This window comes from Peromyscus californicus, unplaced genomic scaffold (genome assembly GCF_007827085.1).
Source record: "Peromyscus californicus insignis strain IS unplaced genomic scaffold, ASM782708v3 Scaffold_16__1_contigs__length_79575227, whole genome shotgun sequence".
NCBI lineage: Eukaryota > Metazoa > Chordata > Mammalia > Rodentia > Cricetidae > Peromyscus > Peromyscus californicus.
This window is the reverse complement of record NW_026294458.1, coordinates 21,416,541-21,435,906: the sequence shown is the minus strand read 5'-3', so window position 1 is coordinate 21,435,906 and position 19,366 is coordinate 21,416,541. Positions and strand designations below refer to the sequence as shown.

The 19,366-nt window shown below is 34.1% G+C and overlaps 1 protein-coding gene across 14 annotated transcripts in view; it reads left to right on the top strand.

Annotated features, from left to right (window-relative positions):
• Window positions 1-19,366, top strand: part of Stxbp5l (syntaxin binding protein 5L) — a 239,596-nt gene that overhangs the window by 95,598 nt on the left and 124,632 nt on the right. For 13 of the 14 annotated variants that reach the window (XM_052740647.1, XM_052740651.1, XM_052740643.1 and 10 more), the window contains exons 6-7: window positions 10,311-10,445; window positions 13,745-13,808. In XM_052740647.1, the coding sequence (XP_052596607.1) occupies window positions 10,311-10,445; window positions 13,745-13,808 (199 nt within the window). The remainder of the gene's footprint in view (window positions 1-10,310; window positions 10,446-13,744; window positions 13,809-19,366) is intronic. The other variant, XM_052740657.1, reaches the window with a different exon arrangement.

Below are 19,366 nucleotides of genomic sequence, written 5' to 3'. Positions count from 1 at the left end.
TCTTGCCCCAATTTTCCTGGATGATGAACTTAAAGCTGTGAGAGAAATCAACTTGGGGAAGGAAGCGTTTATTTTTGGTTATGGTGTTATGTCACAGCAATAGAAATCTTAACTAAGACAGGGCCATAGTTTTCATACAGACTACAGTTTGCTTCAAATAAAAAAAAAATGATGGCAGTGGCATTCTAAGCAATACCCTGTCTTACTGCCTTTTGTTCATGTTCATTTCCTCTTTCTGATGATGATAATTATGATCCCCTAACTTATCATAATGACACAGAAAAGTTACAGAGCAACCACAGTTTGTTTTTCTTCCAAGTCTTCCCTGCACACCAGGAAGCCAAATGTTGACAGTAATGATGGTGTGCAAGCAAGTGAAAGAAAAGTACATTCTAGCTTGTGAAATGCTTGTGCTTTGATGAGAATTATATATATATATTTATAATATATATAAACTATAAAATATAAATTATTTCAATAACTAAGCATATGAGTTATGTATATCATTTTGTTTGAATTTGAAACTGCTGGCACACAATATAAAATGAATGTTAATTCATTTTGATATATAAATTTTTAATTTTTCTTTAGAAAAACAAGGATGAAAAGTCAAGAGAGAAACTCTAATGAAAAAGTTGTATATTTTATTATTCATTTTCTTTGTTTTTAAATAAAATGCCCTATAGTTGTATTTTGCCCCTGGCCTTACAATTTATGAACCAGCCTTAGTTCTAGGAATTTGTTTTGTAGGCTTCTTGGAATCATATACTTAAAAAAGCATATTATCTGAAAATGGAGAAAAATATATAATTTAAAATTATAAGACTATTATTATTAAACTATTTTTTCCTGTCTTACCAAACTGTCTAGATAACGCTACATGTGAATGGTAAGAATGGGCTGCCTTGATTTTTTTCTGTCTTAGGTGAAAAAACTAATTCACTCTTTTACCACTGAAAACTGAGAAGAATCTGAAAGTCATCCACTGAAAGAGTTGTCTTTTTAAATATAAGATCACGTGTAAAAATATTTTATTAATATTTATTTATTTATTTATTTATTTATTTATTTATTTATTTATTTATTTTACATCCCGACCACAGTGTCCTCTCCCTCCTCTTCTCCCACTCCCCCTGTTCTATTCAGGAAAGAGCAGGCCTCCCATGGATATGGACAAAACATGGCATATCAAGTTGTAGTAAGACTAAGCACCTTGCCTTGTATTAAGGCTGGGCAAGGCAACCCAGTATGAGGAATAGGGTTCCAAAATCCAGAAAAAGAGTCAGAGACAGCCCTGCTTCTACTGTTTAGAGTCTCACAAGAAGACCAAGCCACACAACTGTCACATAATATGTAGAGGGCCTAGGTCAGTCCCATGCAAGCTCCCTGGTTGTCTATTCATAATCTGTGAGCTCCTATGAGCCCAGGTTAGTTGATTCTGTGGGTTTTCTTGTGATACCTTGACTCTTCTGGCTCCTACAGTTCTTCCTACCTCTCTTCAGCAGGATTCTCTGAGATCGACCTAATGTTTGACTGTGAGTCTCTGCATCTGTTTCCATCAGCTGCTGAGTGAAATCTCTCTGATGACAATTGGGCTAGACACCAATCTATGAGTATAGCAGAATACCAAGAGACATCATTACATCGACTTTCCCCCCGTCCATCCGTGTTTGGTTCTATCCTAAGTCTCTGGGTCCTGGCAGTCCAGGCAGTCAGGGATGGGCTCACTTTCCCGGCATGGGTCTCTAGCTGGACCAGTCATTGGTTGGCCACTCCCACAGTCTCTGCACCACCCTTACCCCAGCACATCCCATAGGCAGGACAGACTGTAGGTCGAAGGTTATGTGGCTGGGTTGGTGTCTCAATCCCTCCACTGGTCACAGAAGATGACCAGTTCAGGCTACAAATTCACTGTTGTTAGGAGTCTTGGCTGGGGTCCTCCTTGTAGATTACTGGGAGTTTACCTTGTACCAGGTTTTTTTCTGACCGTGAAATACCCTCCTTTTATAGTCAGTTTCTCTTCAGATCATGTTAAAATATTGCTTATCGACTGATCACATCTCTTTGCCGTGATGAACCATCTGAAATAAAGCAGCTTAATGATGGAAGGGTATTTTGACTTCTGATCTGAGGGTGTGATTCATCATAGTGGGAAGGCATGGCAGCGGGAACATGAGTCATTTGTGTCCACAGTCAGGAACCAGAGATAAGTGCTGGTGCTTAGTTTGGTTTCTTCTCTCTTCCTTTTTATTCCCTCTGGGACCCCAGCCCAATGCAATGATGCCACCCATCTTCAGGGCAGGTCTTCCCCCGAGTGGCCTGTCTCCTAGTCAATTCTACATCCAGGCATGCTAATAGTGAAGATGACAGGCACCTCATAAATTTAACCCATTTGGAAAGAACCAGTCCTTTGAAAATTTATTAACGCTAACCCAAAAATTTAAGTTTGTTTTGTAACTTCCTTATATATTATTTCCACGTGTATTTTATGTAGCCATAGAAGATACCTAGTCTCTCTTCCAAAATAAGATTGTTCAAACTACAAGTTAATAAAATTGCTCCCTGCTTTGATATCACTACTAACCCTAGCATACTTGCATGCTATGATTTTCAAAAATTTTACTAATCCAGACACCAGTTCCTAGATGTAAATTCTAGTTGATCAATAATTTTTAAATGTAAAAGATATAAATTTTTGAATAAATTGTAATGTTATATAATACATGGATGGTATAAATGAGTATATTATAATTAACATTATATGTAATTTTATAGTCCTCGATTATAGGGTAGAATTATTGATTTTTATTGAAATTTAAGGGTAAGCAAAACTCTTTTTTTTGGTTTAAGCAATTATTAAACCAACCTTTTTAAACTATATGTTTACTAGTTGATGCTTTTTAGAACCAAAATTCAGAACTTTCTCTATATCCTAAATTAATACAATTTTTATTATACAAATTTTCACTCCATGGTACTGGCATGTATAATTATATCTTAACTGTGTAATTAAACACCTTGATATACTTCTTACAGTAGACAAGAAAATGATCAACTGAAACCTTTTCCCTTTTGATAACTGCTTTTACGTCATAGAATTAACCTGTTTTTAAAATTTGAGTAAGAAAGTACAGAGAATGTAATCCTTAGCAAGTATAACATAAAATGCTTGCCTTACAAATGACATATGTTGTTTAAGTGAAAAGTTATAGGACATTAGGTGATTAATTATCTTAAACAAAAATAAAAATCAAGTAACAGAGCTTGTCATGATGATGCACTCTATAGCCCAAACTTTCAGAGACTAGACAGATTGAGAAACTGAAGCCATCCTTGGATGTATTATGAATCTATCTCAAAAGACATAAAGAAGAAAAACAAATCAAGTAACAATCTGTAAAACATTTGTAATTTAAATTGCAATGAGGAAATTAGTTTAGGTATTTAAGACAAATGTGTGTCTGATTTTACTTTATTTGTATAGATAAATTAAAATAATAAAACTATCATTCAATTTTGTCAAATGTTCTCTTAAATTTTAAATTTCCAAAGGGGTACAGATGTGCCTGATAAGTTGTGTGTCTCTAGCATCTAAGTATGGGTACATATTAAACATGAAGTAGTTATTATGTTAATTAATCTTATGTGTGCTAATCATTATTTCTAGTTTATTTTTAGCAATGTAAATTGAGAATGCATAGCATTTTGATCTTATATTTCTTGCTTGTCCCAAGAAGTAATATACTAAAAAATAGGATAAATATGCCATAATTTTCATGGAAAAAGTAAACTATTTAAAGTAGTTTTCTTAATAATTTCAGCTAATAAATTTGTATGAAACTACATAGCCAAATAAAAGTAGAAAAATTAATGATTAGATCCCAAACTGTGTCATGCATAGCTAATGTGGCCATGCTTCCTTTTAGGAATAAAACTTTGTTGGAATATAGTTCTGCTTGTTAATGTGTGTGTTGTCTGTGGCTATTTTTGTACTACTGTGTAAAGATTGAGTAGTTGTAATGCAAACTGTGTGGTATTTAAAGCCCAAAATATCGTATTTTAATGCTTCACAGAATATGTTTGCCATCTCTAACTTGAGTTATTGGTAAGTCACTCTAATAGTTGCAGAAATTTGACTTAGCTTGTGTTATATTAGATGTTTCCCCAAACAATGGCAAGTGATTGAGTGAGGCTTTTATTAACAAATTAGTTGGTTGATAGTCCACTAAGACTATGAAAGGAATTTAGCTGAATATTCATTCATTTTTAATTTGGTCTTTTGTATAATAGTTCTAGATAGTAGAGTTAGATAGTATAGTATATATAGTACAGTATAGATAAATCATGAGATTGTTTTACTTAAGGAAAATTTTCTTTTTTTATGGGTTAAATTTTCTGCTAAAATTCCTGCCTATCAGTATTTGGGCTTCAGATACTACAGGGACACTATCACTTTTCTGACTGCTGTGTTTTTAGTTATTGTCATTATCATCCTCAGTGCTCTTTCTTTTGCTCCTTTGTTCATCATTTCATCTTCAAATGGTTTTAGGGGACCACCTAGCTACATCTCTACCATCATAACAATAATTTCAGCTCCTCTCCTGAAAGTTGAAGTTTGGAAACTAAGCAGTCATCATTTGACCACAGAAAAGGCTTCTTCCAATCTGTTCTGTAGATTGTCTAATAAAGCTTGCCATATAAATCTGAACATGGTTGAGACCCAGTTGGTGCTTCCTTCTTAAAATGCAGTTTGTGATTTAGAAAGTCTGGAGTGAGGCATCACTGTATAAGTTTGTGATACATGTTTAGGTAGTCTTTGATGCTGCTGGTCAGTCATCTTACATGAATAGCAAGGATTGAAGATGTTTTTAAAAAATGAAATAAAATTTCAGGTTATTATGCACCTGATGTTATTACTACCATGCATACCTAATGAATTATAAATTCTGTGCCTAGAATCTTAGAACACACACTAAAATTAGGTGTTTATTACCTCAGATTTAAAATTCTTAAAATATTGGCATAATTTAGTGGATGTGCATCAAAATCTTTCCAAAATAGTTTTAAACATTATTAGTAGATACTGTCTCAGAAATACTGGACACCATTTCTGGTGTAGTTTTCCACCTGCAGCTCAATATACACTTGATTCAGCATATCTGAGTTAGGTAGTGCAATTACAAATATTCTATAAGAGGCTAAGGTCTTAGTTGCATTATGACTAGAGTCATTGTAGATGTAACCAACCATCTTATTAAATAAGAAACACAGAACCAATGCAAAGAAGAAAGCCAAGAGGTCAGAGCTAAGAGCTAAAACCTTACCCTTCCTCCTGTGGTGGTCCTACCTCTCCGAAAGAGAACTACTTCCTGTGTTAAAGTCTTTATAAAGACTTTCGGTTCTGCCTTCTCATTGGTTGTAAACCCAACTACATGACCGCCGCGTCACTGCCTGTCTGTACAGACCTCCAGATCTTCTATGGTTGGTATTGAGATTAAAGGCGTGTGTCTCCAATGCTGGCTGTATCCCTGAACACACAGAAATCTACCTAGCTCTGCCTACCAAGTGCTGGGATTAAAGGCGTGCATCACCACCGCCCAGTTTTCCTATGGCTTGCTAATAGCTCTGACCCCTGGGCAACTTTATTTATTAACATACAAATAACATTTTAGTACAAAATAAAATATCACCATAAGTCATTATGCCTGAAATTCAAGAATTTACTGGCACCTACATGAGAAATAGCCCCAGATAAATATTGGAACTTGTTGGAAAGAAGACCTTCAAATTCAAACTATCCCAATAAATTTCTTTTTTTCTATCTATCTATCTATCTATCTATCTATCTATCTATCTATCTATCTATCATACAGGGTCTCTCTACATAGCCAGGCTAGCCTTGAACTCACAGATCCACCTGCCTCTGCCTCTTAAGTGCTCTGGTTAAAGGCATGTAGCACTATGCCTTGCTCCAGTGAATCTCTTACAGAACAATGATTTAGTAACATTTTCTTTTTAAAATAGTTTTTTGCTTATGAATTATGACACTATTTCTTAAACTGAAGACTATGGTCATGATCTGGGGTTGTGAATTTTCTACAGTAACTTTTACTTGGAGTGTTTTTATTTTATATTAAATTAATACTAATATCCTAAATGATTTGAACAGATTGTTTTATAAAAAAAATGCTGCTATGTAGGTTCAGTTCACAAAGTTGGATTTGTATTTATGATTATGTTAGTACCAAATAGTTTGATTTTGTTGTGGATTGCTGACATATCAGAAGTGTACTATTCATGTGTTAGACATTTTGTAACACACAATCACCTCAGGGAACAAAGGAGTAAAAATTGATTTAGGCTCCTGGTTTCAGATGTTTCAGCCCATGATCACCTGACTGTTTCTGCACCGTGGGGAGGCAGAACATCATGGCATAAGGATGTAGAAGAGCAAAATGACGCATCTCATAGAAGCCAGGATACAGAGAGAGTATATGCCTAAGACAACAGGCTTTTTCTCTTCTCCTCTTCTATTTTATCCAGACTTCCAGGTATAGGATAGCATCATTCATATTTAGGGCAGGTACTTCCTCTGTACTTTATAATTTTGTAAAAATCTGAACAGATACACAACATCAGGTCCAAAGATATAGCTCAATGGTAGAGCACTTACCTAGAATGTGTTTAATGCTCAACACTGTTTAAAAAATCTAACCATCATAAAAATCATTTAAAAATTCATTCACATCAAATTATTGTTAAAATAAGATATAATGTGCTATGGAACAGTTTAAAGCAGTTCAGATTAATATAAGTGGTGAAAAAATACAAAGTACAAACACATCAAACTTGAAAGAACTTGGCATCAAACCCATATTTATATTGTCATGTTATAAAAATTCAAATGTCACATAAATTACCAAATTTCTAAATTGAGTCCTAAGTGAGGATCAGGAAATAACTTTGAAAGTACATCCATTATTTACGTGTGAAAAATGCTTATTTTGTATATGGACCTTTAATAGTAAATAGAAATTTCATTTCCTTAATTTTCCTTACTCTCCAATAAGCCTCTTTTGAAATTTTTATAGACATTAACACACTTTTTTTTATTTTTCTTACATATTTGTTTTTATCTTTCATAACATATGTATTAGATGAAAAGGATGGTGGTGGTTGTGTGTGTGTACTGTGTGTGTGTGTGATAATAGTTTTTATAAAGTCTCAGTGAAACTGAATAGATGGAAAGCTAAGAACGTCTTAAATGCTTTGTGATATTTAATATGGACAGGGGAACAAGATTATTTTTCCAAGGCTTAAATATAACAGATCAAAATTATTTATATATCAGATGGTGGTACTCAAAATAAGTTACAAATAAAGACTTATGAATAAAAAATTAAGTTGTATAAAGTTATCAATTAATAGGATTATCAAGTACACATAACAAGTATAATCACACCCTTTGTCCATATCATTCATCTTAAATAAGTCACACTGTTTTATTCAGATAAAGTTTGGAAATCTTGAATGATTATTAGAATCCTGTACAACAGATGAACGATGAGTAGTACATGAGACTTTGTCTAGTTTCTCTTTACTTACTCATTAAAGAGTTACTTTCCACGCTAGTTCTTTTTCTGTTGGGATTTTCTTCCTGTATTTCATTCTTCCTTTTCTAGAAGGTCGGTTTGCATTGGAATTGTACCCCCTGCTTCAGGTTTCATTACTGAACCTGGCAGTTCTCAGATTTTATGTGCTAAATGCCCAGATGACTGTCATATTGAGGTTTCCTCATGTCGTGTTTAAAGCTCTGAGATTTTTTTACTCTGTCTCCCTGTGATTTAGAAGACCTCCCTGTGATCTTATATCTTCTTTAAAATGAGTTTCTATTTCCATTAAAGGTTAAATTGATCATTCATTGCCTAGAAACATGACCATCAAGTTATTTCCTATGTAATATTAGTAAATATCCTTTGGAGACAGCAATTCTAGACTTCATGTTTTAGTCAAAGATTTCCAGTATCATGTAGGTTACTCATTAATTAGAAAATCAATTAACTTTGCAAGGCTATATCATAGCAGGTTTCTAGTGTTATTAATATCATATTCCTAGAGTTTTCTTCAGAATAGATAACATTTGGTTTAGAGGATAGGATATTGAAACATTCAGTGTGACAGGCTGAGAATATGCAATGGACACACTGGCTGTTCACTGTTGATTTTTGTGTACAATTGCACTCATAAGTTTAACTCTTACATGTATTATACAAATGGAACTTACCTTTCACATTCTTTTTAAAGTTGATCTATTTGCCTAATGTCAAAATTTTGTTCAGCTCTTCTAATAGTTTACTAGATAGTCTTCCAGGTAAACTCCAGAAAATATTTGATGCAGTAACATGTTCTGGAAAGAGATTATCTGCGAATTTATTGTCTTTTTAATAGTGTCTAGAAGAGCACAATGAATCCAAGTTGGAAGAGTAATTACAGTGTTAATAAATGACTCATTACCCTTCACATTACATATGTAGTAGTCCTTATGGCGCTAGCCATGGAAGAGTTCTCAGAGCTAACCAGAAAGCCCATTATGAAGATGAATAGAATAATGGAACTAAAGGAAGTCCAGAAGCATTGGCACGTGTCTGTGGTTCCAGCAGGCCTACAGTAAGATGGGAGGTAGGGAAAAGAGAAAGCCCCCACCGGGCAACTAGCCTGAAGTATGCAGCACTGTGGAAGGTGAGAGAAGCTCTACCTTAAACAAGGTGGAAAGAGTGGACCAATACCCAGGGCTGTCCCCAATCTCCATAGTCACACTCTGGCAATGTCAGCCCTCACACACAAACATGCACTCTCACATTGTACATGTACACACACACACACACACACACACACACACACACACACACAAAGGGAAGAATGAAGTGCCTCTCTGACCTTAACAGTTTTCCCCTACTACATAAATGCGAAGCATCTGAACAAAGTAATTTATACTCTCATGTAGACACAACTACTACTTCTCCATGAACTCTGAAATTGATGTTCATTATGTACCTGATTTACCTTTGAAGTGACTTGTATTTCAGTTAATAAACTGCTCAGCGGGAAGATACTAATTTTGTAACTGAACAAGAATGGTTTGCATCACAGTTTTGCCACTTAATACTTATTAACTGTTGGACTTTGACAATTATAAAGCGAGTAGGTTCAGCCTCATGCATGCATCTATAAAGACAAAATTAAACATTTATAGAACAGAGGTTTATAATTTATATTGTATTTTGTATATAATATGTAAAACACTTAGAACTATCTCTCAATAGACAATTTTTAAATTACCTTGTAGAATGGTTCCATTTTCTTTTTTTTTTTCCTTTTTTTTTCGTTTTTCGAGACAGGATTTCTCTGTGTAGCTTTGTGCCTTTCCTGGGACTCGCTTGGTAGCCCAGGCTGGCCTCGAACTCACAGAGATCCACCTGGCTCTGCCTCCCGAGTGCTGGGATTAAAGGCGTGCGCCACCACTGCCCAGCATGGTTCCATTTTCAAAGTAGATACCTAGTCATGGTTTTAGAAGTATTAATTACCAGGACATTCCTCTCTCATTTTGAGTATGTGTGCATTATGGTTAATAAAAATATCCGAAAATAAGGTTCAGTTTTCTACTACTGAAAAAAATCTTAGTTTCTTCTATGTAGAACAGAAATATCTACTTGCTTGTATTGCTGTATTCAGAATGACAAATAGTGCAGTTGATCTCTTAGAAATAGTGATTAGAATGGTGGGTACCAAAAGCAGAGGGCAGGGAAGAAGGAAGAGTGTCAGGGAAAGCTGGGAAAGGTTGGATAATGGATACTATATGTCAGATATGAAAAGGAAGCTCTGAAATACTGTAACACAGTATGATGACCATAAATGACAATAATGTACCACCATTACTAATGCTGGAAGAAAAGATTTTACAAGCTTTCATAATTTAAAAATGATAAACCTGATTTAAATATTTTTCATCATATTGCTCCCATTATTATCTACAGCTTTTATACTTTTGTGTATTGGTCAAAAAATTTAAAACTAGACACCATGTAAATTCATGCCTATAATAGACTCTTAGTAGTGATTGTCATTATTATTGTAAATGATACATTATTTTTGTCCTATGTTCTATTTTTAATAAGGAAATACCACTGCAGTACATAGGTTTTCCTATCATTTTTATAAATATAACTTAATGTTAGTACAATATGTGTAAGGAAAATGTACTGATCAAATGTAAAATTCAGATATTTTAATTATAATTTTCTTTCTTTCAGAATTACTTACTGTCATCTACCTTTCCAGAGTAAATGGCTCTATGTTGGAACAGAAAGAGGAAATACACATATTGTAAACATTGAGTCTTTCATTCTTTCTGGATATGTCATCATGTGGAACAAGGCAATTGAACTGTAAGTTTGAACTTGGCTGTCTCTTTATTTGATTAAAATATTGCATATATTATGTAGCCTTAGTTTATAATTAGTTGATAACTATTGCTAATGTGTAATTAACTTAATGAAATTGAACTAAAATAAAACCACAGAGAATTTCAAAATAAATTTAGATGTAATAATGTACTTTTATACACTACACATACTGTGAATAATAAAAGCTTACATATATCAACAATGATAATAAAATATAATAACACTACAGTTTATTCATGTAAATCATCTCATGTTATTATAATTAACATTAGCATAACCATAGTGAAAATGGATTGTTGTATATGAAAATAATTGTAAGCAATAGGCATAATTATTAATGATAATAATTTAACTCTTGCCTTGTTAGAATATAGTTCTGAGATCAAAGAGATGCAGTTAACTCAATCTTCATGTTTTGACAATACAGCTTGAACTTTGTTTTGTTTCATTGTTTTATGTGTATGGGTGTTTTGCCTGCATGTGTGTAAGTGAACATTATGCATGCAGTGCCTGTGGAGGCCAGAAGAGAGAGCGAGATCCCCTGGAACTGGAGTTACATATGGTTGTGAGATGCCATGTTGGGGCTAGATAACAAACCCAGGTCCTTGAGAAGAGCAGTCCGGGCTCTTAACCACTGAGCCATCTCTCCAGCACTACTGGTATAGCTCTGGCATTAATATTTAATCTTCTGCACATGTAAAGTGTGAGCTATTTTAAACCTAAAATTTTATGGAGTTCAAGTATCTATTTGCATAGTGCACATATAAACATATTTTTTGGTTTGTGTTTTAATAAGAAAACAATTTTATTTGTTGCTAGTTTTATACATATCAAGTCCTTAGTAAGATATGTTTGACTTGATTCTGACTCATTTTCCTATGTATTCTGTTATTCTCTGAAGTTCTAATTAAAACAGTTTTAATGAACTTAAATCTTTTTTGAAAACAAGTTATTTTTCTAATCTCAGTGATTTTAATTATACTAGTATTTCCAAAGTGTATTCCATAGAAATTAATTCCACTTGATAAATAAAAATTTAAATATCAATAACTCCCAATCTCCTGAATTGTCTTTTAATCACTCTCCACTTGTTAATATACATTAGAAATATATATCTCAGAACTTTGTCTCTTTTCTGAAAGTTACGTTTTACTAGTGACACTTTCTTGGGTTTTGAAAGCTAATGTTAGAGAAATAGACAGAAAATATGCCAACATGTTGATAGTCATTATCTTTAAGTAGCAAAGCGGCATAAAAATTTCCCATTAACTTTTGATATATTAATATAAAAACAATCTCTTTTATACTCTAAAATTTCATTACAAATAAATTTAATGCTGGATTATCTCCTGAACACATTTATTATACAGTAAGACTCTAGGTGGAAGAGTCTAGCATATAGTCTGACCTGTATTTCCAAAATATATTCTTTTAATATGATCTTATGACTAAAAATGGAGCACATCAGTAATTTTGGAAACAATTGAATATTTGAAGGCATTTGCATATAGACTTACTATGTGAATTTGTATAGGTAATATACTTATGTTTAATTTAGAGTTTCCAAATGTTTTAAGTATAGATTTTTTTTATGAAACATCTTATTGTTTTCACTAGTTTATCATGCAATACACTTTAAATTGTTGGTTCAATCAATCTCAACAGATGACAGTTTTGGTTTGTTGACTATTATTATTTAATAAAGAATTCAGGACATTATTATTTATCAGGAGCATTTACCTTTCTAGAGCAACTACAATTATATGTAAGTATATATTACATATGAATAGAACTAAAAAAAGCTATATAAACTATTCTTTGTAGCCTTGTTTAATTTCTTTTCTTTGAGAATATACTCTAGAATATAAATAGTAATTCTGATTTTCAAATACAACAATATCAATACATACTATTGAATATGACCTATCTTTTGCCATTAAGTGTGTGTGTGTGTGTATATATATATATATATATATATATATATATATATATATATATATATATGTTATTATTCATTATGTGTATATATGGTTATTCAGTAAGGTCAATGGTACTATATCTATTTTTAGATGAGAAAATACATCTGTGAATTGGGTGAATGAATCCATTCACAAAATTTCTCAATATCTAATCTATGTATTCCTTTGAGCCACTTTCAGGAGTCATTATAAGAGAAGCCTAGAATTAGTTATTTATTACTTTCAAAATAGTTTCTAGGATTTAAATAGTTTTAACTGTTTTTGTGAAGGCTCTTAGTGGATTTTATGTGTCCTTAAGAAATAAAGTAGAACTGTGCCAACTCAGTCACAATTGGATTACCCTTCCTGTATGCAGTTCCTTTGCTTTCTTGCCCTCTACCACAATTGGATCATGAAAAGGGTTGTAGAAAATGGAGAAACAATTTTTTGGTTATGTGAGACCATGTCATGTTTAACTATGACATAATCATATTCAATAATCATGTTAAATTAGATTTATAAAGAAACTATGCCAGATAATCAGGGTAGAATAAATTTAAGGTCAGATTGACAAGGTTCTTTTTGTTTTGTTTTTTTTCAAGACAGGGTTTCTCTGTGTAGCTTTGGTGCCTGTCCTGGATCTCGCTCTGTAGACCAGGCTGGTCTCGAACTCACAGTGATCTGCCTGTCTCTGCCTCCCGAGTGCTGGGGTTAAAGGAGCGCACCACCACCGCCCAGCTTGACAAGGTTCTTTTAACTTTTAATTGTGCTGTTATATGTGTAATTATTTATTATTGGTTGCGCTGGATAACCAGATAAACTAGACATCATCAAAGAACTAGATTCCCCCTGGTTGTCAGTTTTCTGTAGGATAGCAATTACTAGTTAATTACGAAAACATTTCTTTTTAAACCCAGGATGCCACTGTACTTTGCTTTAGGGATAAAATCATAGGAAACTTCATGTCAAAGGAAATCTTTAATTAGGTAAGCACTTTAAAATTTGGTTGAAATAGGTTTACTACATAAGGCTGGAACATTTCTCTGTATTAATAAACCCATTAAAAATATCAAGGACTCATATTTCACAGAAAGGTCATTTAAAAAAAATTTTAAAGTACCATTTTTAAATGTAGAACTTGATTTTCATACCTGATTAAAGAAAACCTCCTTTACTAAATTTAATAGGAAGAAGAAAGTAGTTCATAAAGAAAGCTAAAATTTTATGTGAATATGAAGAGAACATGGGTGTATTCCAGCTTAATTTTCATTTCTTTGTCTTTCTCTGGTGATTAGTTTTAAATTATTGTTATTAATTTAACAGATCTACCAAGACTCACCCGGGCCCAGTTGTTCACTTAAGTGATAGCCCAAGAGATGAAGGAAAAGTAAGTATGCTACATTATTCTTGCTTTTGTTTTCCTTATTTTTAGAAAAAGATATTTTAAACTGCTTCTTAAAATTTAACATCTCAATTGGTTTGTAGCATTCAGTGGCATCTAAAAATAATACTTACTGAAAGTGTGAATGAGCAAGTGAACAAATAAATGGAATACTCTCGCTACTAATGCTCTAAGTTTTTAATTTTCCAAAAACTCACGAATCATGTATCTGTTAATTTGACTTTGGTATTAACAAATTCATGACCAATATCCAGTAACATCAATTAGGTAATTTTGATTTTCTTATAAATACACACTAATATAGAAAGTGTTTATGCATTTCATTGGGATAAATTCCAAGGGATTAGTGAAGCACAGCTCTGAGTGTGTGTGCCTGTGCTGGAGTTTCTAGAGATGGTTAGAAAACGAGGCTCTGACTCACTCAATGGATCAGTGCCCTGATGGCGTCATTGTACAATACCGATATTGGGGGTGGGAAAAGGTAGGAGATGGAGTCTAGGTGGAGAAGCAGCTCACGAGGGTGTGTTCTTAGATCTGTTTCTCCTCTGGACTCATCCTCGATGTGGTTTCTTTGTTTTGTGGCCTTCCCTGACATGAAAAGCTCAGTTCTTCCTCATCCTCAAGACTAATGAGGACTAGACTGTTTGAAACTGCAAATCATAAATCTTTTCTACCTTTAGTTGAGCTCTAGATATTTTGGTTACAGCTATGCAAATGTAGCCAGTACATTATCAGATTATAAGAATAATCCTGATTATTTCATAATTTGCCTTTGATAATGAAACAGTTGATAACTTGAATTTTAAAACCTCATCTCTACAGATGTCTTAAGTGTATAATTCTTACTAAGTATTACACAAAAATTATGAAATTATTTGTTGTAGGTATAGCTTAAGTAAATTATTTATTTTTAAAGGATGGGAATTGTGGTAGTCTAATAAAAATCCAACATGGAAGGCAAGTTCAACTGATGAAGCAATATTTGGTACATCTAACTTGATCCATAAGTAGAATGTAGTGCTAACCAGGCATTATCAGAGTTTGTTTTTGCTGGCGAAAGCTTGTGAGGCCTCACACGTACAAAGAACTGCAGTACAAGTAAAGAATGCTGAGCGTGGGAGAAGTAGTCACCCCAGGCAATAGCACAGCAGCTGGCTGCTAAATACCTAGAGGTCAGTCCTAAAAACATACACATGAGTAACATTAGACAGACGCAACAGCTTGACCATAATATACAAAATTGTACGTAAGTATCAAGGAGTATATTCATATATACAAACACATATATGCATGGAACAACCGTCAGTGAAAAAATAAGGCCATTAATTCAAAATAGAGCAAGGGGATACATGGGAGAGTTTGGAGGGAGAAAAGAGAAGGGGAAAATGATGTAATTATATTATAATCTCAAAAAGTAAAAAATATTTTAAAATAAATTGTCCTAAATACTTAAGAAGCAAATGAGACAAACTTTTTCTGAGATGAATAAAGTTATATTTCATGTACAGGCATAATTTCTACTGGTATGTGGAAGAAACACCCTCATTGTCAGTCAGAAAAATGAAGCTGTGTGATTTTCCCATGAGGCTGGCAAATGTTTACTAGTACTAGACAGTGGAAAAGGCTATGCAGCTATACAGATATAGCTAACACATCATAAAATTATAGAACTATCCCAGTTATTTCATAATTTGGATTAGACATGCAAATATATAAAGACACAGAAAACAGCGTTATAATAAGTGAAGACACGTTTTTAAATCATTTGACTTAGATAATCCTTTTCAGATATCCATACTATTTATGTGAATAAGGAATAATATGTCTATTAACTGAAAGTTAAATAAATGAGTGTTGATACACACACAGATAATGGAAATTCACTAAGGCAAACTTTAAAAAGAAAATTCCAGAGTAGGGAGGCATAAAACTAAGTGAATAATGCATTTGTATTTGTATGTGTATACTACATGCCTAAAAACAGACGCCTGAGTAGATATGTACTGACTAGGAGAGGAAACTAAACATGGTATTAGGGAAAAAGGGAAAAGGTTTTCTTTTTTTGTGTTATCCAAGTTTTTATGAAATAATGCAGTGTGTGGTAACTGCATTGACAATTAAAAAGGATTGTAAAATAAACGAATATTGATGCAGAACACCAATGCCAATGTGTTGCTCTGTAGCGTATTCGTCTATCACCCAGAGTAAATCTTGCCTTCTTATGAACTAGGGTTTTGCTTTTACTATATTCAATTTTGTCAGTCTTTTGATCTTGCTTTTTGTTTAATAAGTCTTTCCTTTCTTGGTTAAAACCCATAGTTCTACTTTTCCTGTCAGTTTTGAGTATTCCTATTTCATAATTTAAATTTAATTTCTGTATAAATTTTATGTTTTTGACATAAGGGTATTACTTTTATTTTGTATATTTAAATAATCCACTTATTGGGTCAAGTTTCCCACTTTTAGCAAGTTCCATTTATGAACATGATTTATTTGCTTTTCTTTCTTTTTATTATTATTATTATTATTATTATTATTTTGGGGTTTTTTTGAGACAGGGTTTCTCTGTGTAGTTTTGGTGCCTGTGCTGGATCTCACTCTGTAGACCAGGTTGGCCTCAAACTCACAGAGATCCACCTGCCTCTGCCTCCTGAGTGCTGGAATTAAAGGGGTGCGCCACCACTGCCTGGCTTGCTTTTCTTCCTTTTATGTTTTATATAACTTTATAATATTTCCTCATAAAAATTGTACATCTCTTTTGTTAGTTAAATTCTATATACTAATTTAGATTTATAACTCAATTTTCATTTAGTATGTGTGGGGGTGGAGCATGCATGTGCCATGGGTGTGTGTGGACATCAGAAGACAGCTTGTGGGGTTGGTCGTCTTCTCTCATATAAGTTCTTGGAATCAAACTTGGCTGCTGGTGCCTTTACCTGCCAAGCCTATATTGTTGTCCCCGACTTAATTTTTGTTAAGTCAGTTTGATAATAGCTGATTATTGTTAGTATATAAAGTACTGTGTTTTCAAAAAAAATGGCAGCATCAATGAATGCTTTGTTTTTAGTATCTGTCTTTAGACTATCTGGTATAAATTATTTATGAAGGTATAACAAATGTGGATGATTTTTATTTCTTCTTTTCCAGCATAGATAGTTATATGTATCTTATGTTTTGTTGGCCAGAACCTAGCACATTATTGAATATAAATTATTTATTCCTGGGTTTACTTTTAGCTAACAAGTTGAGGCCCTAGATTCTGTCTCCACCCCACTCTCAGCCCCTTACACAAAAAGAACAAAAATAGCCGGGCGGTGGTGGCGCACGCCTTTAATCCCAGCACTCGGGAGGCAGAGCCAGGCGGATCTCTGTGAGTTCGAGGCCAGCCTGGGCTACAGCTCGAGATCCAGGAAAGGCGCAAAGCTACACAGAGAAACCCTGTCTCGAAAAACCAAAAAAAAAAAAAAAAAAAAAAAAAGGAACAAAAATAGTCCTATCTATTCCTAGTATTCTGACAATTTTAAATCATAACTTACATTGAATTTTGTTAAATGGGTTTCTACATGTATCGGGTTAAGTATTCACTTTTTAATTTGTTGGAATATGTTGATAGATTTTCTTCTTATTTAAACATTTCTTTTCACATTTCTGAGATAAATTCAATGTGGAAAGGGAAGACTTCTCTTTGAAGTCTTGATGCTGCTATAAGAAAAGAAATAGGGCTGGGACCTGTTTTAGTGCATGAGCTAGCTTTTTGGAACCTAGGGCCTATGCTGGGACACTTTGCTCAGCCTAGGTGAAGGGAAGAGGGGACTGGACCTGCCTCAACTGAATCTACCAGGCTGAGCTGAATCCCCAGGGGAGTCCTTGCCTTGGAGGAGGTAGGAATAGGGGGTGGATTGGGGGAGGGCGGGGGATGGGGTGGGAAGAGGAAGGACAGGGAATCCATGACTGATATGTAAAATTAAATTATAAAATTAAAAAGAGAAATAAAGTAGTGATGTTAGGACTCCTATAGAAACAAGACAATATCATAGTAAAACACAGAACATCTGTGCTCCAAGACACTATTTCTAAGGAATTTGAACATCCTTCTGTCAGACAGAAAAGGATGCTGTTGGATTGGAGAGTTCTATATGGGAAATAATAATGAGTACATCTTTGTGGCTGCTCTAGTGTTGTCTCTCAAACTTGTCCCTGCTTGCTTCACTTCAGGTTTGGCCGGGTTAATGAACTTCTTGCAGCACTACTTCCCTAAAGTTCACTAGCTATATCCAGCACCCCTAGCTCTTCTAATTCTGGATCCACAAGGTATTCTACAGCAGAAAGTACACCTTCCACCTTCTTAAAAACTGCCACAAGGGTCAAATGACATGGCCCTCTAGTGAAGAGACGCTAACTTCCCATGGAGCAACTTTAACCAGTATCAGACAAGAGACAGGGAATGAATTATTCTCCTCCCTTTAACTGGGTTGTTCTGAGTCATGATTTAGAGACAAGGCCACGAGTCCATACCTTCTAGATAATTATTGATGTGTCTCTTCTGACTTTCCCCAGAAATAATGGTTGGCATAATTTTGAGTTACCTTTCTTCCACTTCACTTTCCCTTTAATACTGCAATCCAGAGAGTATATTTTCCCTGAAATATTAGCATAAGAACCTTGCCTCAGGCTTGTTTCTACAGAACTCTGGTTCAGATAATAATAAATCATAACATCTGCAGCCTCTTAAAGTTTGCTGAGTCCTTGACTAGATTGTTGCCCCCTGATGGGATATTTATAGTTGGATTTTCTTCTCTGTAAAATCAAAAAAATTGTTGAAGATACCAAGTGGAGTGACATTAAACTCTGGCATACAATAAAGCCATAATTACTTGCACATTTTCATGTGGTTAATTGGAATTGGGGACTCCTGGAAAGATAAGACAGTGAGAGATCAAGTACTTATGATATGGGTTAATGACAGTTATAATGATGAGGGTGAAACAGCTTCCTTTGACAGCACTTACTTTCTTGTACTAATATATAAGCCACTGGTGGTAGCTTAAAACAGCAAAATTTTACTGTATTACAGTTCTGTGTGCCAGGAAGCCAACACAGCCTCACTAAGCCGAACTCCTTTCTGGAAAAGAGGGTGTTTTCTTGCCTTTCTGCAGGCTTCACACATCCTTTGCTTGGTAGCTCCCTTTGTCTGTTTTTAGAGCTGACAATGAACCATATCCCCAGCTTTGTTCCCTGATAACACTCTTTCTGATTACATCTGGGGAAACATCTCCTCTCTTAAGGACTCACTTTATTAGTTTGGCCTACCTGGAAAGTGTAAGGTACCTTTCCACACCAATGGCTGACCTTAATTACATAATAGAGACATTTCTTGTCATGTGATAGACTTTTTTTTATGGTGCTGAGGATCAGACTCAGTGTTTTGTGCATGCAGATACATGCTGTATCACTATTAAGCACTGCGCTATTTGACATTCAGGGCTGTTCTTTATTCTTCCTACATCATCCCAGATATTGATTACTGATTTACCTTATCCCAG